Source organism: Gallus gallus, chromosome 1, assembly GCF_016699485.2.
Source record: "Gallus gallus isolate bGalGal1 chromosome 1, bGalGal1.mat.broiler.GRCg7b, whole genome shotgun sequence".
NCBI classification, from domain to species: Eukaryota; Metazoa; Chordata; class Aves; order Galliformes; family Phasianidae; genus Gallus; species Gallus gallus.
The window spans coordinates 181,075,192-181,099,525 of NC_052532.1; the positions used below are offsets into that span (position 1 = coordinate 181,075,192).

A 24,334-nucleotide genomic window follows, 5' to 3' on the forward strand; every position below is an offset into this window, starting at 1 on the left:
AAGAAAAAGGAGAAATAATAACAAGCTGCATTGTTAAAATATAAAGAGCTGTATCTTGCTCTCTGCTGAGCTGCTTTACAAGAAACTGGGGAAATAGCAGGGAAAAGGACAGGAGAAATTTACTTCTGAAGTGCCAAGAAGCAGAATTTTTCCTCCAAGTATCTGTACATGGGAAACGATGATAACCCTTTTTTGTATCCCACTGGCATACTCTGGGGATTAATGCTTATCAAGAGTAGGCAAACTTCCAGAAAGTCAGTAAGGCATGTACAGCCATGATATCCATCTTTTTGAGAGATTCTGGTTCTTCACTGATAGTTTTAGGAAAGTTCATTGATTTTTTTTTATTTATATGCATCCATTTTTTACCTGACACAGAAGTGAACAACCTGACTGTCAGACTTCATTTGGTTAGATTTGGTAGCTCCTGTTTTGTTTGCATTCAAATAATCCTGGAGCAGACAAACAAAAGAACAAAAGAAGAAACGTGATTTTTTTTTTTTTTTTTGGTGTCTTCATTTCTTCTACAGACGTTGATGGTCCCATCAGTGCTTCTACAAGAGCACAGAAACTTCACCTTCAGCAATCACTAAATATCAGGAGGACAAAGCTCCTGTCTAAGTATTTTGTAAAAAAGGAAAATGAAGGAAAAAAAATATTTCATTGTGCTGCTAAGCCAGTGCTGAAGACAAAAAGGCAGAATGGTAGTTTAACCTGACTGAGATCTGCTGCAAATTTAAAAATATCTGCTGCTATTACAAAGTTTAGATAAAGATTATATTCTAGGCAGAAGTTTCATTGCCATTTCCACAGTGTGTATCACTGCTCTCCTCACCGCACTATCTCCATTTTGTCCTTTCAGACCTGCTAAAAAATCCTCATTTCACATCTGGTCTCACTAAGATCGCAGGGATCTTCCCTGGGAGTAAAGAGTAGATTGACAGAAGCAGAGGTACTAGCATGTGGCCTCCTCAGATTTTGGAAACAAATGATCTTTGCAGTGAGAAGAGATACAGAAAAAGTAAGTTCAATTTTTATTTATTTATCTATTTATTTTGGAATGTGTTTCTCCTACTCTACCAGAATGCCAAGTCTTGCCTGTAAGCAGCATCACCATTGTAGCAGTCATTTCAGAAGAGCATCGTAGGAGCTAGAAACTGGTATTGTTTATGGCTACTGTTAAGATATAGAAACAATTGGTAAATAATGGATGATAAAAATATGGTAGTAGTGTGCAATCACTGAGTTTGACCTCTGTTCTTTTAAAGCAAGGAGAAGCTGAGAAAACAGGAATCCCAGCATAGTTCCAGGCACTGTGTTGGTATTTTCAAGAACAGAATTTTAGTCGGGAGTTTTTCTTACTGAGTTTTTATAAGGTCATTTGTTTCTGTGATGCAAAATGATTTGAAAACTGGAATGTGATCTGTAACATCTTATGCATATTGTAAATATTATCCCATTTTGACTGATGGTGTAGATCATACTGTATGACTTCACATAATATTCTTCCCTTTACTTTAGGCATAACAAGGCATGAATTAACACCCCATTACCCATGCAGTGTCAGAGCTTATAGCATGGATATTTCTCAGACAGGTCAAATCCTTCAGAACGCATTGGGTTTTCTGTCAACTAAAAATAACATTTACTAGGTAAAAAGGCAGAGAGTGGGCCACTCTTTAGCAAGGAATGTAAAAGTCAGGGGTCAAAAGAAAATCAGTCAACAGAAAGTCTGGAAATGAATGTTAGCAAGTTGTTCCTTCAGCTGAACCTCAGAGGCATATTTAGTTTCTGCTACCTGGATTATTTCCGATCATTTCTGTCTGAAAACAGAATGTCTGTTTTAAAAGAAAAAAAAAAGAAAGAAACATCTTGAGAGCAGAGATAGTAGAGATCAGAGTCCCAGGTTCCACTGTTCCTCAGTGATGCCTCATATATTAACTTTCTAATTTTTAACCAAGACAAAGGTTTTCTCCATAAGAAAAGAGTCCAGTAAAAAAAAAACAAAAAAACAACAACAACAAATAAACAGAACTTTTATGAACGCCCTAAGTGTTTGGATAAAGAGCTCCACTGCATGATGAACAGGCAAATACATTTAAATAAAATCTTTTACTTGGAGAGTTTTTTTCTTGTAAATTTTACAAGCGGAAAGGTAGGAAATCGAAACAATCCTAACTTAAGCCATAAAATTGCAGTGAAAAGTGTTGTTATTGAGAGCTTATTCTCTAGAGAAAACACCTCATTAGTGTCCATGATGCTACACTCATGGCTCTTTCTGTGTCCTGCCAAAAATAAATAACAAAAAATACATCAATATATCTTTGAATTACTTCAAAGAGTGATCTACCTGTCCCATGGAGCCTGTTTCTGCATTGACACCAAGCTGCCAGCTACATGTACAGCTAGACAACAGTTTGGAGATTTGCCTCAAGAAAACTCAGACTTCAGCCATATACTCACTAATATTAAGACAATAGGTTGCAAAGCTCCCCACACAGAGACCCCCATTCATAAAGCATATTTATCTTATTCTCATAAACTCACAAGTTACCTCTAGAAAAAAGATCCCTCCATCACAGAAACCCCACTGGAGATAAAACTCCTTCAGATTCTGCACTCAAACAAGTGAATGCTTAAGATGTTGGCAAGGCACCCTGGGGATGCCTTTTCACTCCAAGCATTCTACAGAGGACTCCTTCCTTGCAAGGGCTAGAAACTAAAACCCATGGCTTTGCTCCCATTGCATTTCTGCACTTCACACCAGCGATCGGAAAATTATATCCACATCTCCTGCTTCACTGATGCCTTTCCCATGTTTCCCACCACATCTTACAAGAAACACAGTAAGGAAGGGATGAAGAACTGGCATTTCAGCTGGTGACTATTGCCACGTGGCCCTGTTCTCCTTCCTCACCAGAACATAAACACTTCATTTTAAGGTCAAGATGAAATTATTCTTTGCTATACATAAAGAATAGAGACTTGAAAAATGAAATATGGAATTCCAGATTCGTGTCTATAAACACTCCCTGTAATGTCAATAGCAGGAACTTGATACAGCTCTGGATTTGATCATGTTAGTGAACAGCCACCATCAATCCCACCAATTTCTAACACAATTATTCCATCTCATCAGCACATTCATTCACACAAAAACTGTTAATTATTTAGGTGGATCTAATTCTACCACACACACTAAGCAGGTCGCAAAGAGCCTCACCAGCACTCATAACCTGACCACCTTGCACCCATTCACACTGCATGCTGTGGGCTGCAGGCCAGCCCAGCACAATGTCACTAGTGAAAGCAGTTAGGGCAACAACGATGTTCTAGCTCAACCTGTTATCCTTGCATCAAAGAGCCTCAAAGTACAAAAAGCAGTACCTTTAAGACAATATTGCCCTTGCTTACTTTTCCTTTACCCTTAAGAGCTAAGAACTTCCATTTTCATCACTATTTAAACATGCTTATGATGCCCACATAACCAAAACAGAAGAGTATAAGCATGCAAGGCACAGAATTTGCACAGTGCAAAGCCTCCAGGTACTGCCCTGTAGAGACACAGATTACTGTGCGTGGCAAGTACACAATGACCAGAAGTCTGGCTACCAGATCATCTTCTAACAACACCACATTTACAAAGGCAGGTCTGGCTAAGCAGACCAGCAGCTCTCTCTTAACCACCTTTCAATACACAACCATTGAAGAAAAACACTCTTTATGTCACACTGATTACTACACAGTAGTTTTGGACAGATACCTACCGTGGTAGGAAGAGGAAACAGTAGGGACGACTGGGTAGTGCTATGAAAGAAACTCAGTTTTTGTTGTGATGAGTCTTTACCCTCAATCCCACATTCCTTTTCAAATACGTTAGGCTTTTACTGTATTATCTATAAATGAATATCACTGAAAAGGCAGGCAGGAAGGAGATAAACATGATGTGCAGCGTGATACTGCCCACTGGGCATAAAAGAAGCACACATCAGGCATTTCTCATTCTCTTCCACCCAGTGATATATGCATGAATCCTGCTACTCCACCAGCACTGAGAATAAATCAGTTAAGTTAACCAATAACTACTGGTTGAACACTGCAGGAGTGAGGCATGGAATCCAATAAAGAAGAGTTTCAAATTAAAATCCACTAACCTGCTCATGCGCAGGGTCATGAGCAATAGAGAGACCGGTCCTTGGTCACTCTGAAGGGTGGATTTCATCTGCATGAGCAAAGGGATGGATATGTGCACTCTAATGAACATGAGCCCAGTGATATGATGGCTGGAAATCATTGTAAAAGGAAGAAGTCTGATTATATTTCCTTCACTTTCTGTCTGCGCTACTTATGTGAAAATATATGGCCTGGTTTTCCATATAATCACATCAATATTATATGAAGCTGTTACCACATTTTCAGTGAAGAAACTCCTGATTTGCAATCGTAGATGGGATGAAGATTAAGAACAGGATATCTGAAGTGAAATAGGTGTTCAAAGAGCTTAGTAAATAATTTGCTACGAATAATTCATTTGAAAAAATTGATATTTTTCCCCAGTCCCGAACAACCCAAGAATAGAGTGTGAATGTTTAACATTTATATGTTACTTGCAATTATTTCTGAACTACATCAAGTAATTTGTGGTATACACATAATTCCAAAAGGAAATTATGATTATTAAATAAAACATAAGATTTTCAACTCCCACAGCAAATTATGTGTTTTGACTAATTTATGTAATGATCTGAGCTAGTCTGCCCTTCATGAATTTCAAACTACGTGGTCAATATTTGCAATTATCTGTGCTGGCAGCGGTTACAGAAGTCATCTGACCAGTAGCAGTCCAAATAGTAAACCCAGCACACTCTATGGTTCCAAACAGTTCAGGAAATACTGGAGCATGCAGTTAAAAAGTGCAGTTGAGTCTTTTCTGTTCAAAAGCACACAGCTAAGATGCCTCTCCCCTCTTCACTCAGCGCTAGTCTACATGGACACATGGATCAGGTGGTAGGCATGTGAGGTGTTGCTTGTTCTTTCTTCTTGTCCAGAACATTAAGTTAGTTGCTTAATGTTTTTTAATGGGTAAGCAGCACTGATGTGTTGCTTGAGGTTTGTCACTGGGGCTGGAGAGGGAATGGGGTGCAGCAGGAGAACAAGCAGCTTAGCACATGTGAAAGAAAGGCTCAGGAAAGACATGGACATTGACAGCCAGTCGAGACAGCTTGAAAGAAGATTTGGTCCGATTTTCATCTTGGGTAAGATTCTCCCTATCCCCTTTTATGAAAGATGTTTGAACTTAGGAGGTGAAAAACTAAACGTTGATCATATCACCCTAATGATACTTTCTGACTCCCACTTAGAGCAAATTGTGGTCTCACAGAAACATACGCAAGTTTTGTTTTCATCTGGGATGGAACCAGGATTTCATACCTTATCCTTTTTGATCATGACTTTTCATTTCTGTTCCTATTAAACTGTCTTAACGACCCCTCTTCCTTTCTGGTCTAACCACTTTATATCTCAGCCCTATTACTCTTCATGTATTTTGTCTTGCCAGCCAACCAAACCTGAAATAGACCCAAATTTGACATAAAATAACTACCACTAACTGCTAATGCTCAGGATAATAGGCTGGCTGTTACTGTTGATGTTGAATACTCGGCAGAAAATACTGAGAAGGACTAAAGAGCATCACAAAGCATGCTCAGGGCAAACAGACCACTGCTAGGATATATACATGAGCAGCTAGAATGATTTCTAAAGAAGTCTGCTGTGACTTTGGGCACTTTATTATCTAAGCTGCAAGAAAAGCAGCTCCGCTCAACTGCAGTGCTGCCTAACTTCTAGGTACTCTGCAGCACTGAGGGAGTAATATATTAAAAATATAAAATTAAAAATATGTGGTTGTGTGCTTTGGAAATATACTCAGATAACAGATTACCCTTTTTTATTATCTGCTGCCTTCTGCTTTTACAGCCCTGTGAGTTCTGGACATAATTTCCATAACTCTTTACAATTAGTAATTTACTGTTGACATTTCCCTCTGTCATCTCTTTGTGTTCTCTTACCACACCATTCAGTGGCAGAGGCATCAGTTTTTAAATCTGAGAGGTACTGAATGTTAAGGACCAAAAAAATTAATATTCAATCCTGGCAATAACTAGACTGATATTCCTTTGCATGTACAACCACCCCCTTTTTCTTTTCTTTTCTTTTTTTTTTTTTTTTTTTTTTTTTTTTGCTGCAGATGGACATGGTGATATTTCCATTCCAATCAGTGTGATTCAGCTAAGGCTTGAGGTCTGTGGTATTGTGTGCAGGTTAAATCAGTGAGTTAAGAGCTAACCTAGTTACTTGAATAGTGGTAAAGATGTTTCCTCTGCAGTCATGAATGTAGACAGGCATCCCCAGTTACTTCCTACACAGAATAATGTCTCTATCTACACCTGCAGCACCTCCCTCATCTCACTAGTGACTATCTCATCAGAGACTGTTTTAACCCCTACTTGTGAGCACATTAGCGAAACTGCTGCAGGGGAGTGCTGGTTGTTCCATGGCCCATTCACTCTCCCAACTCCCATGCACCCTATTGCTGTAAGACATCACAGGCCATATTCTCTCCATCTGTTGGTTGCTCTGACGCTTTGAAGAAAATTGGCAAGTCTACCATAGGAAAAAGACAACTTTGTTTGCATTAAATGCTGAGGACATCACAATGGTAAATATTGCCAATTTTAACACAGAGAAGTACCTAGATTTCTGTTTCCCTGAAAATTCAAATGAAAAGCAAACAATGTTCTGTTTGTGAATCTAAAACTCCCCTACTTGACTGTGTTTTATACCAAGATAACAAAAATGCTGGTGACTTTGAAGGCAGTACTGAAATGCATAATGCTGGAAACAAAACTTTTTTTTTTTTTTTCTAAATAAGAAGATGCTTTAAGTAAAGCAATTCAATTAAGTTGCTTTAATGAAAGGACAATTGCCTCTAAGTGATGACAACTGAAAAAAAAAGATGTTAAAAGCAGCTTCTTTTTCAGAAATTGGCAGCCAAGATCAATGGACAAAACATAAAATGTAGGCATTATTATTGATGCAGCTACTGATGCAAATAATGTATGCATAATACTCCATAAAGGGTAGAAATTGATGAAAAAGCTGATGAAATAGAATAGCTGATGTTAATTCTATTGAAGCTGACTTCAAGTAGCTAGTGTTCAACCAGTTTGGTTTTTATATGGCCTTGAAAGTTATGCCAACTATAGCTGTTAAATCCATACTGCAATTAGGAACTGTTACCTTTGCTGATCAAACAAAATATGAAATGGAAGAAAAGAAAAACAACATACCATGTTCACACACAAAACAAAAAATAGCTATATCAGGGACATCAGGGAAGGTGGAATACTATAACAACACATTTTATATTGTTATACTATTCCACCCACCTTAATGGAGAACCCTTCGGTGTGGCTACGCCATAGCCTTTCGAATCCAGATTTCCTCCCACTTTCATGGTGTCACAAGGCTTTCGTTGCTCAATGTATTCATTCATGGTGGACTCCAGCAGGAAGGCAAACTTGCCCTTGGATTTGCGGACACGAGCTACTCCCTCTGCAGTAGTCCTAGTGAACACTGACGGCTCTGCTGATTTCATGTAGGTCCACATCTTTTCATACACTGCTATTTTTGATCTCTGGAGAAAATTAAAAAGAAGTTAGAACAAAAGAATGTTGCAACATTTCAGAGTGGTGCTGTTCAAAATAAAATCAATCACACATAATTTTTCAAATAACGGGTATTGGGAAAATCTGACTATTAAGGGTTTCCTTTGAATCCAATGGCTAATTAAAAAAAAAAAAAAGACATAATAATGTAGATACTGTAAAATCAGATATCACTTTTAGGCCTTGCTACCCAGTAGCAGTTGCTAGTGAAATAACTGCATAGTTTGGGCCTGAATTTATTTTTGGATAAGACACACAGCAAATGTTAAAAGGGGTATTTTAGAGAATTATGTATGAAATAGAAATCCATAACAAACCTGCATGGAAAAGAGAAAAAAATAAAATAATTCCTCCAAAAATATTGTTCTGTATCTTGAGTTAATTCTCTGCTCTTACACCCACTTCTAACATCATTGAAACCACAATAACTTAAGTAATATTATGCTGCTGAAGGAGATATAATTCTGGGGGCATTTGGTCTTACACAAATATTAGGTATGTTTTTAGAACTGTAGTTCATAAATAAATCGGGTTTGTATCTTGCAAGTACTTGACTGGGAAATGTACTTGCTCAAGGAATGTGCAGGAATTCATGACTTAGCTGGAGATTTTCCTGACTGGGATTGTGTAATGTATTCACAAATCAAGAATTAGGGAATGATAAACCTTAAGCAAAAATAAATAAATAAGGAAATAAAACATCAGAAAGGGAAGAATTTAAACTTGGAAACCACAGTCGTGAGACAGCTGTCAAGATCAGAAGCTTCCCTGTGCTTGTTACATTAATTCAGCAACTCCTCTGCTTCATCCTGCAACAGCAATACATACATGCAAACCAGCAGCATGACAGCTGACCACTATCTGGTATTTTTATTCAGTAAGAGAGGGCATTTGTCTTCTCTAGTGTATGGGGCGAAAAACACTCTTTCTAGCCGTGACTCAAATCAGCTTTTCTTTGAGTCAACAAGAATTTCAAGCAAAGTGAGATTTGGTCTGTCAGCCCATTCCTATGCTGTGCTGAGCACTGCAGGAAAATACTTATTGTACTATATGGCCCCACACTGAAGGAAACAAAAGGATCTTAGAATATTTAAGCAAATATAAATAATGTCATCTAGGTATTACTTAAATATAGAATAGCTTTAAGAGTCCTGGAACCAAGATTTTGCATATGTTAAGAGTAATTTCCCTGAGCAAATACTGACTGATTGTATTATGGCTTAGAAACAAAGTTGTTAGGGAAGTACACCTAACTGGAAAATAAGCATCATTCAACCAGAAACGTTTGATACAAATACCATACAACAGAACATCATAAATCATCCATGCTATTTTTAGTTTGTCTACCTATTCCATTTTGTCCATTAAGAACAATAAAACTTAAATTAATAATAGTTGTGTATGTCCATAATCACATCCTGACTTGCTGCCCTCTCTTTCCACTGCAGACACAGCTCCTTTTCATTTACATAATAGCAGCTAAGAACAGAGCCTTAACCAAGCCTTCCATGTCTTCCCTTTGCTTTACACTCAGGTAATTTCATGGATTTAAAATTACAAAAGAAAAAAAAATGTAAGAGAACAGTAATGAATCAGGAAACATTTCAGGAATATTTACTTGCCTTTGTTTGCCTTTACTTCTAACAATTTCTTACATCTTAACATTCATTGCATGAAGTAAAGTTATAATAAGTCACTTTCCTTCAAAACTAGAAACATGCCACACAAAGTAATACTATAATTAACATGAAATTATGCCCTAAGTCAATTAAAAAAAGGTTTCATTTAAGTAGGGTTTTTTCTGGATCTTATTTTGTTTCCTCATCAAGAGATAAAAAATACAGAAAGTCTAAGATGACATCTGCTCTCTGAGGACATTTTTGTCTCCCAAGCTTTCATTTGTTAACATTCAAATTGCACATGTCAACCCAGAGTGAAAACTGAAGATATTCCTTATTACCATATGAGAAAGCTTAGCAGCTTTCCCCTGCAGCCAGTCAAGATAGGATGGTTTTCATTTAGGGCTTTTCTGAGGCTGCTAAAGGTAAGCTTTCTTTCTCTAGAGCAAGCTGCTCTGACAGTGCAACTCTTGCTGCTTCCGAAACAGGAAATAAAATAAATAGTTGATGGAATCAAAATCTGATTTTTCTTTACTGTGTCTTTAAAATGATTATCTTTTTCTGTTTTCAGTCTGGATTTAAAGCAGACTGAATGTTCTGATTTTCTGACGTTTTGATAAGAAAAGATCAAATGGTAAGAAAATGTCTTGATGGATCACAGCCAGTAATCACTTTCAGTAATGAGTAAAAGAAAATTTACCCGTGACTCTAATTCTAAAACCGATGTTTTTTTCCAACCACACACGCACAAAAAATTAATTGGGAAACAAATCTTCATGTACTATTGTTTGAGGTGGTGCCTGAGTTTATGTATTATGCCAACAGTGTTTGAATAAATATTGTCTGTCAGTGGTATTTTATCTTTGTCCCTGTTTTGTGCAAAAAACTTTAGAAATAAATAGAATCATCATAGAATGGGTGAGGGTGGGAGGGACCTTTAAGATTATCCATTTCCAACCCTCTGCCATGGCTGGGGTTGCCACACACCAGGTCACGCTGCCCAGGACATCCACAGCTTCTCTGGGCAGCCTGTGCCAGTGCCTCACCACACTCAGTAATTTCCTGATATCTTATCCAGATCTTCTCTCAATGAGTTCTTCTCACAGTCTGCACACATCACATGTCTGGGATTGCCCTGATTCAAGTGCAATACCAATCACAGTACTGTGGCAGAAATTTAACACCATGTGATGACAGCGGTTCAATTACATAATTTTTTTCTTTGAAGTGATCAAAACGGTATAAAACTTGATAAAACTTCAAATATCTGCATCTGAAAATGCGTCCAGTGCTTGGGGTTGTTTTTAATGTATCCTTTTATGATTGAAATAAAGACAAAAATACAAGGACTGCTCTGAAAGTAATGCCTCCTATTTTATTACATTGACCCATAATGTTATAGGCAGATGTTGGTGGTACAGTAGTAGAGGCTGAAATTTCTCACCAATGTTCCATTCAATGTAGCTGCCATGTGACAGATGGCAGCAGAGGGGCAGTCTGACAAAATGGCATCTGGCATAGAAGTGCAAATGAAGGAAATTTGTGCAACTGAATTATTTCATGCTGAAAAAATGGCACTCATTGACATTCATCAACACTCGATGAACATTTGTGGAAACCAAGCAGTGGACAACAGCAGAGTGAGGTGATGAGTGGTGTGTTTCAGCAGTGGTGACAGTGGGAGTGGGTCGCCTCCACTGGTACAGATTTTTACAAGATTTTATGAGCATGCAGGTTCTTGTTCATTAGTGGCAAAAAATGCAGAGCTAATGGTGGTGATTGTGTTGCAAAATAGTTTTTTGTAGCTGAGAATTTGCTCCATCAAACTCTGTGCTACTGTGCTCTTTGCATCTGTTGCAGTTTCCATGGAAATATACAGGGGGCATTACTTCTGGAGCAACCTACGTATAATCATGGATTTTCCTTCTTTTTTTTTCCTCTATACACTATGAGATTAAATTGAAAGAATAGCTATCACAGAGGACAAAAGAATATTTTTCTTTTTAAGGAGAGATCTTGCTACTCGCATAAATTATCAATTCATACAAAAAAGTTTCTGTGCTTACAGGATGATTTCAAAGTATCACAACATTCTTTTAACCAAGACACCTTTTATGTCACAAGACCTGACCTCTTCAGTTCTTGACAATGCCTTGTGAAAGTGTTCGGAAACACTTAAGAAAACAACCACATTCCTTTGTTCTGTCTTACTCCCTTGGGAATTCTTTTTTTGTGTCATCACATAAAAAGCTGCCAGTACTGCATATCCTCGAGAATGCAAGAAGTGAATAAATAAAAAATTAAATAAACCTGCTTGGTTCTCAGCATCATGGTTTTAATTATCATCACAGCTTCATGCCTGTTGAAAAAAATACTCAAATGCATACATTTCAGTGGACTAAAACTGGAATTCTTAGAATTAAATGCCAGAATTTGCACAAGGTGAACTAAAGAAGAATCTATGGGTTAATCATAGATGAAGAAGAATAAGAAGGACTACTGTGGGATTATGCTGTTTTCTAGAAAATAGGAAATCCAGCCATCTCACGGATTACAGTGTTTCAGTTTTTGGATAAGCTCCCTGTATCTGAAAGCCATCGTTTTGGCAGGCGTCTCATGTGTAATCAGGGCTCCCAGGAATAAAAAACTGTTTCTACCACCTCAGGGATAACAAAGCCTGCTCTCAGAAAGCATCTCTAACATTGCATTTAGGTGTATAGCAGCATATTGACTGTGCAAGAAGAGAGGTATGGACACCTGTCCCTGAAACATATCCATCAAAAAATGAAGTACCAAGCACCCTAGCCATTTCTGATGGATCACTCTCGAGTTAGTGCAAAAAGGAAGATGGTTTAATGGGTGACTTATTTCATCCTAAAACTCTTGTCCCAGACAGGATGTGGTACCTACAGAAGAAATACTGTAAACTCTCTTAAGACTGAGCTCCCATAAGGCACCATATTTGTACAGCTTAAAAGTATGCAAGAAAATATTTGCAAGTTTTCTGTGGGGCTGTATCTTACAATGAAAATATTATTTCACTACAGACTTTTTTGAAAACACTCAGCAGCTCTCTTTGAATTGATACTGTCTTCAGTTCACAAATTCCATTCATAATGTTGTTGAGTGACCTCAGTTTGGCCAAACTGAAAACATTCAAGCTACATGGGAGCACCTGACACAGAACAGTACCCTTTCAGAAAGACATACTTTTCTTCTAAAAATGCCTTAACCTGTACCTTTCATATAAATATTAGTCTTGATAGTCTTGAACCATTTAGTTACCAAGGGAGGATTACTGGCTTGCAACATTTATTGAAAGCCATGTTCAAACACTAAACTTACACACCTTCAAATGAAAGTTTGCTTCATTTGCTGGAAATGTAAAATAGAGCAGGAGGTGTATTTATTTATTACGTACTTTTGATGATGCCCAGGCTCCCTGTTTTCTGACTGGCAAAGGAAGAGTTTTACATGCCAACTAGATATATAGGAAAGCAAATGAAAATGAAGTAATCAATAGAGACAGCACAGACGTATGAATGGCTATTTAGGCTATTTCCTAATGCTTCAGCCGGATCCCCTCAAGTTATATTTTCTCTTTATTATTCATCTGAAAGTCTGTAAATTAAAAAAAAAAAAAATGCATTTCCTATCCAACAACCAAGACCCTAAAGCAAAATACATGCAGCCAAATCCATAAGTAAAAGCAAAACCTGCAAGACTGCATATTATCATCATGGACTTTCAGTGCTTCACATCATTTCAGTGCCTTAGCTTCAAATGAATCAATAATGCAATGCTGCTTTAATTATCACAGGCTTCCGTATCCCTCGGGGCAACCCTCCTCTCCAATGTGACAGGATCAATAAGTTTTCCGTGAATTAAAATAACTGAAAACTCCAACAAAAGGTGTCAGGGGGTAAAAATGTATATTAAGAATTGCATGAGTTACAAACCATATTATACATAATTGCAAACTAATAGTACTTCACCCTTTCTGAGCATCTTATCAGAGTGGTCAGTAGGGAAAACCGCTCTAATGGATATGTCAACTTACTCTGAAGAACTCTTTGGTTGACCCTGAGTCCAGTGTCCCGTAAGCAATTTCAGTTTGTTTGGCAAGGTCTTCTGCACTTTCTATGGGTGAGACCATTCGCTCAACAGTCAAGAAAGCAGCGAGGTTAGCAGTGTAGGATGAAATAATGATGAGTGTGAAGAACCACCAGACACCTCCAACAATGCGACCTGAGAGGGATCTAAACATGAATAAGATAATGCACATTTTCCTGTCTCTTCAGCCACAAAGAGAGAAAGAGAAAGAAAGAAGGCACCATTATTACTGAATATGTCATTACATAACAGAGAATGGGAAGGAAGCTATTCACATTTTAAACACTAATATACACTTTTTCTCTTTAATCTTAGTGCCTGATGTATACAGACCACTATAGTAATACATATCTCACAGAAGCAGAAGTATGAATTCTCTTGAACAGTAATCCCCATGTTCCTATTTCTGGAAATGTGTAGCACGGCAAAAATGTTGTCAAAATCCTCGGTAGGTAATTTCTTTTTTGAGACAAAAGTAAAGCCTAGCAGTTGCAAATCAGTAGTTTTCTCTTTTCCCTCTTTAAAAAAGATTTACACACGCATTATATTGGTTCCAGGATTAAAATGTTCCTGTGACCAATATAGCATACGTTCAGTTATCACAAGGACTTATTGAACATCCTGTACACAATTGTAATAACTCAACATTTCATATTTTGTTATTTAAGAAGCAGGCATTTTTGTGGTAACAGTTATTTATGATAAGTAAAAACTAGAATTTCCATTTTACCACCTGAAATTTGATGTGAAGGCTGTTGAAGAGGAATGTACATCCAGTATTAATCAGCAGCAATGTTATTTCTGACTTCAATAATAGCAGAGCTAGAGGTCAGTACTGAATACTCTAAAATCTCATTACTAATTCAAATTTGAAAGAATGGGTCATAAATTAAGTTGTAGTTATTGCACACTAAAGTTCCAGAACATCTAAAAAGGCTGAGAAATTCAGGATTGAGATCGTATATTACATCTGAAATAATCCACTCTGTAAGACCTAGCTTGTCACTACAGCATGGCTTTCACAAACAGCTGGTCAAATATTATCTCTTGTGTAGACAGTGATATTCTGCAAGCAGCACTGCAGAATATAATAGGGAACAGAAATGGGACATTCGTTCAGACAAGGCAAATAGCATAATAATGTGCATTTCACAACTGTAATACAATGGAACTAATTTAGCAACAACAAAATTCCTCTGAAGCCCACACAGTGGGATTCCTCCTGTGTGTACCTGTTGTTTCTGAGAACTGTTTGTGATTTATGCACACTGACATATGTAAATAATAATGGCTGAAATTCAAAGCAGATTTTGTTACTTTAGTTATTAAAATAAGAAAAATGAAAAGTCTTCCTAAAGAATGAACTTCAAAACACTGCCAGGAAAATGAAAAGGAAGACTTTACACTTCAGTGTTGAAGATAAAATGCAAACGTAAAAAGATTTGACACAAACCTTGGGGAAATATCACATCCTTGTTGCATAAAGGCACCCAGGGAAAACCAGAGGCTGTTGAATATGCCAAATTCATTGGGAGGCTGATCACTGGGTCCTTCTTTCCCATCCTCTGGTTCTTCTGTATGCCACTCGTATGGGCTAAACCTGCTAACTAGGAACAGGACCACACTGACACCAATGTAGGCAAAGACTATGCACATCCAGATCTCATACGCCAAAGGGTCCAAGAAGGAAAACACTCCTGGTTTAGATTTCTGGGGCTTTTTGATCATAATGGATATCCCCAAACTCATAAAAGGCTTAGAAAAATCAATGACCTCTTCTCGTACCAAAGTGATGGTCAGAGGCGCAACAGCAATCTCTGCTTTCTATAAAGAAAAAAGAAATATAGATGTATAGATTAATTGGATTTGGCTTATAGACTCAGCTAAGCAGCTAATTCCAAAGGTATGTTATCAACATCAGGACACTGTGGCTTACATGTTCTTTATACTATGTTTCTGTTTCGTTCTATCACAGTCTACATTTACTCAATATGCTTTTAGAAAAAGAAACATATTGCAGGGTTTTGTTTTACAGAACTATAGAAATACTTAATTTTCCTGTCAAAGAGAAGACTCTCAGATCTTATAGAGGTGGGCAGCAGTCTATGTAGGTCACGTTAGGTATTAATTCAAATTTAAAGAATTAAAGGAAGGATTCAAAGTGAAAATGGTCTTACTGTCACTAAATATATTAGTATTTTTTATAAGATCCAGAAATAGTTGCCTATTATCATATTTCCATAAGGTACAATCATTGCTCTGCATAAGCCAACTCAGAGTCTCACCGAAATCCCAAATTCCATGAGGTAGCAAATGTGATAAATTAATGCCACAAAACTACGGGAAGACAACTTGGGGAAATGATAGTTCAGTACGAAGGAATCAAGTTATAAGCAGCACAAAAGGTAAGTATATGAAAAATAGGATACAAAATTGTGCCATTAAATGATAAAAACTTTGTTGAATCCACTTCCAGCAGAGAAATTTTTTAAAAAAATCTGTTTCTTTAAATATGCTTATGTCAGTCTTTAATGAATCATTACGGATGATGATGGTGATTATGTCTGCTAACAATGATGTTTGCATTAACTACAAGGTATTGTAAATGCGCTAATTGTATTTTCTGTGATCCAGGACCAACATTACACTAAGATTTGCTCCTTGCCCTGTGAGCTAAAGCTATAATTGCATTAGTACCTTACATGGGAGTTGTAAAAGTAACTGGGAAGAAGATGGCAGAGGAACAGGGCTGCAGAAGCTGCTGAAAACTTTCTCCTGTTCATTGTGTCATCCTGTTACCCTACCCACAGCCGGGCATTTGGAACTGGATAATCTTTATGGTCCCTTCCAACCCAAACTGTTCTATGATTCTGTGATTACCACAGTGCTATCTCCAGGTGCATTCATAAAGATGAAGGCTAGCCCAGGCCCACTGGCTAGCCTGGACCTCTTAGCTAATGGGCTAAGGAGGATATCTTTAAGAAATACATTTTTTTGGTTGCAAATTAGGTAGACTCACAACCTGCCTTCTGCAGTGGCCATATCTGAGTGGCAATACATGAGATATTCTGCATGTGTTTCACCCCATTCCAGCCCCAATCATCTTCACGGGCACAGCTGAGTTATTCACAAGCCTCCATAATGTAACTGTCTTCATTTTCTTTTCTAAGTATTCATTTTGCCCAAATTCATCTCATAGAGTTGCATCTTCAGATACAGTACATATCTCATAGTTTATCAAAACTTTAGCATGTTTTCATTTTAGCAAGTTCTTTGGGACATAAATACTCAGTAAAATACAGAAGGACATATTTAAATCCCTCAAATTTCAACGAGATTAAAATAGGCTGAAAACTAAGGACGTGCTTAAATAGTTTGTCTAATCCAAGTGTTACATAAATAGCTTGTGTGATAAAGAAAAATTGAAATTGAAATGTAGGATTTTGGTCATCTCTAAATTTTAAAACAGATATATGTATTTAAAGTAAAACGCTTTTGTTTTCTTTATAAACTAAGTTATACTAAGCTATACATATTTTATGGAATTTAATTTTAAACTAATTTACTGTAGTTATAATTTAAATCTATATTTGTAGCTGCATAATTCTGAATAAATTAAAAGAAGTGACTCATTACAGTGCCATGGTCCAAAAATGCAAATTCATATTTAAATTATTATATATTAATCATCAGGTTATATCTGTCATTCTGAAAGAGTTGTGATGCAAACACTTATCCCAATTTTATATAAGATATTACAGTTTAAGCAGTATAATTAAAATCATCATTTTGCAAGCATACCAGCCATTATTTCTGGTGCTAATATCTGGGGTAACTATTATGGTAATACTTCTAATTCTCTGCATTTTAAATTCTGTGATACAATGCAATTTTAAAATCTCATTTCTTGAAGTGTTGTGGTTTTGTAAGTCTGACTAAAACAGGTAACATTTTAATAGTAAAAGATACAAAGACAAATAATGTCTAAAATATATTTTCAAATATCCTCACAACTATAAATTGAATCTAATATCTGTAATCTAAGGACTGTACGATGGTTTGGGTTACTGACATTGCTGCCTCGCTCTGTATTTCATCTCACTCATCACTTCTCTCTTTCTAGAAGGATGGCTTCCATCCTTAGAGTCAGTGTCATTTATAACCCTAAATCTCAAGTTCTGTGAATGCCTTCTGTAGAGTCCTTGAAACCAAATAAATGAAAGACTCCGGGAAATCATGATCTACTACTGCTAGTTTTTGTCATAGTCACATAGTAGTATATTTATTAACATAGTGTAAATGCTCAACTTGGTTTTCAAAAGTGTTGCTAAATCTTGATTTTCTTGTGTGTTTGCAGATTATGAGTAGTGTTAAAAAAAGGATCCTTGAGAGCTGTTAGTTTTTATGATGTGAGGTGGAAATGTGACAGCACCACTTTGGTGCTAGTTGTGGAGATTAATTTAAAGACCTAATTAGCACATTGTTGTTGTATGCAAAACATTGGATGAGCTGCATCTTACCAAATTAAAAGGCCTGCAGAATGAGCTGTCTACACTACCCTAAGGAGTTAAAGAGAAGAAATAAGTACTTATCCCATTTCACTACAGTTGCAGTCTAATGTCACGTGGTTCACAATGTAGATAAATTTGTTTCATGACAATGAATGTAAATGAACAGTACACAGCTAGGTCACAATAAGATGCCCAATAATTCGGAAAAAATCCAACCTACCCAATCTGATCATATTATTTATGGCTATTTTGTGGCACATTGAGGCCTACATAAACTCCTTGTTGTTGAAAGTTAAATAGCAACAATTGCTGTGCATTAAAAGTATCAGTGTTTATGGATTTAGATGATAAACAGTATAACAATAGTGCAAATTATTCATGATCATTTTCCCAGTGAAATCTGTTTGGACAAAGACTAATGACAACTCACATCCGAAACAACTCTACCTGTAATGGTATTTCAATCTAGGCTGCACAATACCAAGTACAGATGGATTCTGCACTCTTCCAGTTTATAATATGGAACAAGATTAAGCCTGATGGTGCAGATTTTCACTTTTCCAGAGTGTGTTATTGCAACCTTTTACATAAAATTTGTCCTTGGTGCAATCTGTATGAAGGTGGTAAAGCTATCTGAGAAAAATCATACAGGAAGTTATTTCAACTTTGTAAGCACATGGCTTCTCAGATTTTAAAGAGAAATGAGCTCTGACCCTTTGTGTGAAGCAGTGCAAGAGTAGCATATTCTGTCAGGGGAATTAATATTTAATCAAGGCTGACTGTCAGTGCATTTGGAAACACCTGTTATACATGCTTAACAGTATTTCAACCTCAGCTAGTGTTTCTTCTCTGAGCAAGCTAGTTATCAAGAGCTACAGAGCCCCACAAGGGACTACTGAGAGCACTCAGATAGATCAGGGACAAATGAGCAAGATTGTCTGATAGCTTTTCATATAGTGCTGAAATCAAAAAAGGAAAATAAACCAATCCTTGCCATGACCTTATGTACAGTCATAGCAAAGCTTGCAAAACTTGTCACACTATTTCCCCCGTGACATGATAGAAAAAAAAAAAAAATGAGCTACAGAGCTAAGGTAACAACCAAGCCATTTGCACAGCATCGGAAGGTGTCCAGCTACCAGAACAGCACAAGATGCATATGGGCTTAGCTAGGTGACATGGGATTAACTGGCACATGCTCTCACCCTCAGCAATATGAGCAGTGCTACATAGTACTGGGGCTCAATGGAAAGAGCAGGAGAGGCAAGGACTGTCCTGTGTGGTACAGAAATGCTTTCACTGGGTGGCACAACTCTGTTTACTCTTTAATATGGTTGACATTTAGAATCTGTAAAATGTTTCTCAAGCAGGTCATCTGGTTAACTTGCTAATTCTGTTGCAAATTTGGTCTCAGTCCTGGCTGCATATAAAAAGCCCTGCTTGAAGCACAGCCAAACACTCAGACTTTGTGATTATGATTTGCAGATCTACCAGAGAAGATGAGCAGCCCCTTACAGGAGAGCTTTGCAGGAAGGATGGGCTGATTTTCCTGCTTTTCTAAGTGGGGACCTGCTGCTGTGTAAATCATCTGGCAAGGACTCAAGGAGGTTGCAGGGAGAATGGTTTTTTTGATTTCCCTGTGGAAATCTTAAGTAGCACACTTTTCTGTGTTAACAGGAAGAACAATCTGCTTTAAAGCTACATCTGTAAATGTAAGTTGAACATGGCTCGGGAGCTCCTGGCCAGCTGGCACAGGACAGGCTGTGTCTCTGCCATGAGAGTCCTTGAACCTCCAAGCCAGAATGGCTACACTCAAGCTGCTTATAGGGAATAGTCTGTCTCCCATGCTAGAATCAAGCTGGGACCAGAAAACATTTTGGAGAGTAACTGTGGGCAAAAATACACCATGGACTTTGTATATATCTGTGATAATTTTGCAAATTAGGCAAGAGAGTTCAAGTGCTCAGTATCATTCCCTGGTACTACTGATATACTGGAATCGACACTACCAATACGAGCTTTTGGGTGCTACAGCAAATACTGGGCAAATACTATTAGTTTTTTGGGGTAAAAAAGCAGTCCTGACAGCTTTCAGCTTGACCATCAAACCTCCAAAGAGCCTTCATGTTATTCTTCTCTGTTCAAAAAATGAAGTGCTGACCATGTACTGTGGGATGTCCTCTTCAGGCTATTTGCAACAAGTTGCTCATGCCTGGGAGTTTCCTTGCTTTCAAGTATGTCAACAGCAGCAGTCACATCCCAGGACTGGTATGAACCTCTGTCTGAGCTTCCCAACAGCACTTTGTATGTTACTCCATTACTAGGGATGGTTGTGTTTCATGAGGTAAATTTTTCAAGATAAGTGAAAAAAAAAAGATTAAAAAGAAACAACCTACAAATGATCAGGAAACAGAAAAAGTGTAATTTCAATTTTCCTCTATAACTCTTAACTAGATTATAAGCCACTAAAACTCTTCTATCAAAACTCTACAGAATCTGGACAAAGGGACTTTCTTACAATTTGTAAAATTTCTCAGCTATTTTAAAAGAAACTACTGATGTAAAAGTGCATAATGATCACATCTATGCGATGGTTAATGTAATTAAAAGCCAGATAAGAAGTTGCCTTAATTTGGGTAGGATAAGTCTGAAAAACCCTTCATTTTTGACATTCCGAGAGCTGAGCTGCTTTCTAAGGCACTAAAGCAGATACAGACGCTTGGTGATCGCTCAGCTGTTCCTCTGTGAGATTAGCTCCTTCAAGAGCTTCCAGGAACACAAAGGAGTTTGTGATGCTGATATAATCTTCCCATTCCCACATCAAGGGAAATCAACAAACTTGGGGACATTGTTTCCCCTACTTGTACTGTACAAAGTCTATTTCATATCGTGGAGATACCTGACCTGATGCTAGAGTAAAAGACTGACAAAATCTGTCAGCTTTACATAGCTGACTGAACAAGGCTCTGGCCAAAACTGACACTGTGGGTAGACCAGCTGTTACTCAGCAGTCTTTCATAGAGGTGCAAGCATGATACATGCTCAGTGATGGAAATGTTCTCATCTAAACAACTTTGGGATTTTTTTTTTATTCCATCACTGGAAGGTTGTCTAACATTTTGGACCTGTTCTCAGTACAGATAGCAGCAGCTGAAGCAATCAGCAAGCAGAGCTCTGAGCTTTTGCTCCTTGTGGCAACACCAAATACTACAAATATTTCTCTTGCAACTGTTGGGACTGTTTTCACAATTACAACTTGGTCAACAGAATTCTTAACCATCATGCTCTTTCTGAAGAATCCTTCTCCAGATCAGTGTATAATATATGCTGTTTCAGTGCATATGTTTATGTTCCTATATGTTGTTTATATGTCCTAATAAATGACAATTTCTGACACTAGTCCAACAGTCCTATCTTTTTTAAAAGATCTGCCCCCATTCCGTGAAAATGAATCAATGAGAGATATTCTTCCCAACTAAACTTTGCAATATATCAAGAATAGGTGGTCTTGAAAGTCCTCTATTACTTTTAAGAGTAACAAATTTTTAAGGGATGTGAAAACTATGGATGTTCTAATGTCACAAAGTACTGGTTGAACAAATAGCAAAATTTGCATGAAGCTATTTGATTTTCTCTTGAAAATAAATGAAAGCACAGAGATATGAAACAGAATTCTGTTTCTTCTCTGCGACTTCAAGTTTAAATAAAATACACATATACTTCCTAATTTATGACTAATACTACAATAAATTAAATCCTGCTTCAAAAATTGGTATGCTTACCCCATAAACAAGTTCTCCCACCATCCCATTCCAGATTTTTGTCTCTGGATCCCTTGCTCCATATTTTCCATCAGGAACAATGGCAATTTTGTACTTGATACCAATATGTTTTGCAATTTCTGACGCCAGATCTACACAGTATCCTTCAAACTTGTCATTCCCTTCAAACGTATCATGGTTTTTCTTGAACATAACATATGGGGCTTCCTATAATGAAAGAATTAGAACTGTAAAGGAGAAGTATACAGAATATCCTTTGAAAAGCAACGTGTAATCTACTGACTGAACAACACACTTTTAATCAAACGTACATGGATATTATTAGCACATTTATATTTAAATATATGAACAGAAATCCTTCTGGATATACTATTCAGACGATAATTTGGCTTACACATTTCACAAGTTTTACCAACCTTTACAAATAATAATCATAAAAAATACCCAAGTGTGTATATAATTTTTACTTTGTGCTAAATTAAAGACTTTAGTACAATGTATAGTGAATAGAAAGCATGATCAGAGGTTGTGTCTGTACAACGCAAATGACTGTGGGATAATACAAGGTATAAATTACACATTTGACTTCAGTGAGTGCAATGGCTGTTCCAAAAGTAATGCCTTCTATTTTATGATGTTGGCCCGTGATGTCAGAGGTTGATGTCAGTGGTATGGCAATAGAGTTTGAACCTTCCTGCCACAAATGTATTGCATTTTGCTGCCGTGTGACAGATGGCAGCAGAGGGGCAGTCTTACAGAATGACATCTGACATAGAAATGTGGATGAAGGAAATGTGTGTAACTGAATTCCTCCATGCAGAAAAAATGGCACCTATTGACATTCATAGACACTTCCTGAATGTTTATGGAGACCAAACAGTTGATGACAGCACAGTGAGGTGATGGATGGTGCATTTTAGTAGTGGGGACAGTGGGTCACCTTCACTGGTGCAGACTTTTGCAAGTGCAACATGTAGGCTCTTATATAGCTAATGGTGGTGACTCCGTTACAAAATAGTGTTTTGTAGCTGAGAATTTGAGCTATGAAATACTGTTATTGTGCTTTTTGTATCTGATGTAGTTTCGATGGAAATAAATAGAAGGTGGTAATTTCAGTGCAACCAATCTATATCCTGTAATGTAACATAACTACTTTGTACATAATTTCAGGTGCACAGCCTGAGTTATTCACTTTCTTGGGGTTTAAAATGCACAGTTGCTCAGAGGCTGTGTACGTTCTAGTGAGAATATGGAAATGTGTTCCATAGGAAGTATATCTTCTCCTTTGAATAAAGAGTGCATATTTTACACGGTCTTTCACTATGGACCTAAGTAATGTGCATGAACAAGCATAGTATAAAGCTGACTGATATTAAAGATGCATGTCAAAATATCAAAATGCAATTTTGGTTACTGAGTGCCATTGGAAAGAAGTGAAAATTGTTTTGAAAAGCAGATCTCTGTAAACCATGCTACCCCAATAAATGTGAACAACATGTGACTGGGAAATTAAAATAATATTTTTTTCTATCTGGCTCTGTGAGGATTCAGACTTTAGCAATCATTATGTCAAACTATAGTTCCTGGTGGTATTTTAAATGACTTCACATAATCCATATTAATAGCCAGTTCCAGATAAAATATTGTCATTAATGTCACCCTTTGTTTGAATTTACATTCTAAAATACTGGCAACTTCAATTTTCTCTGAGGCTATAGCTGTGCTGGCTCTTGGCAAGCTTTTTAGATACTGACCTTGGTAGTTCTCTGCCCTAGTCACATCTTTCCTACATACCTAATTAGTGCACAAATAAAATAAAGGTAAATGGGTAGATCGAGAATTTGTTCTACATGGTACTACGTGAACATCAGTGTTAAGCAGCAGTAATTATGTGACCTATATTCAATGTTCAACAACAAAGGATACAAGGCATTAAAAAGAGTAATGAAGGATTACATAAATCAATTCCAACTTTTTTTAGTACGCCAGATGCATTTCTTCTTTCAGGTACAAAAATGTAGCTCCTGTTAGCAGGATCTGAAGCCACCCAAGAGAAGAACTTGATAGGCAAGTTTGAACAGTATATTCAATTTACTATTACAGAGCAAAAAGGCAGAAAATCTGAAAAGAGAGAGATTATATATGGGAGGCACTATTCCCTTTACTTATGTAAATTTAATCCCTGTGCTAACTGTGCTCATGACACACCTCAGTATAAGGATGGCAGAAGGGAGCTTTGTGTAAAGAGAATGGAGAAAGCTATGTAGTTCATTTACTTCAATGTGACAAAAATATACTAGATTAAATAAAACAGTTTGGGAATGGGGAAGCAGCAGGGGTTACTTAAACAAAGATGTAGGTTAGTAAGTACTGCAGGAATATTTCATTCTCCAATGTGTCCCCAGATATCTTCCCCTCCCATCGTCTCCTTGTGATATTCTCTACTACTGATGTGCTTTTGTAGGCCACAATCCTTCTTGAATGGTAATTCAGCACTGGAGGCCATTTATGGATTACCACCATTAATTCCACTATGAACTATGCTGCATAAAAAAGTGTTTGCAGTGGTCACATTCATATGC

At 37.2% G+C, this 24,334-nt stretch overlaps 1 protein-coding gene across 15 annotated transcripts in view; it reads right to left on the minus strand.

Moving 5' to 3' along the window:
- Positions 1 to 24,334, minus strand: part of GRIA4 (glutamate ionotropic receptor AMPA type subunit 4) — a 222,562-nt gene that overhangs the window by 32,681 nt on the left and 165,547 nt on the right. For all 15 annotated transcript variants that reach the window (XR_005845305.2, NM_001113186.2, NM_205214.3 and 12 more), the window contains exons 10-13: positions 21,753 to 21,959; positions 14,913 to 15,283; positions 13,407 to 13,605; positions 7,449 to 7,696 (exon numbers count right to left, since the gene is read on the minus strand). Coding sequence is in view for 14 of the 15 variants with exons in the window: in NM_001113186.2 (NP_001106657.2) it covers positions 7,449 to 7,696; positions 13,407 to 13,605; positions 14,913 to 15,283; positions 21,753 to 21,959 (1,025 nt within the window). In the remaining variant the exon portion in view is untranslated. The remainder of the gene's footprint in view (positions 1 to 7,448; positions 7,697 to 13,406; positions 13,606 to 14,912; positions 15,284 to 21,752; positions 21,960 to 24,334) is intronic.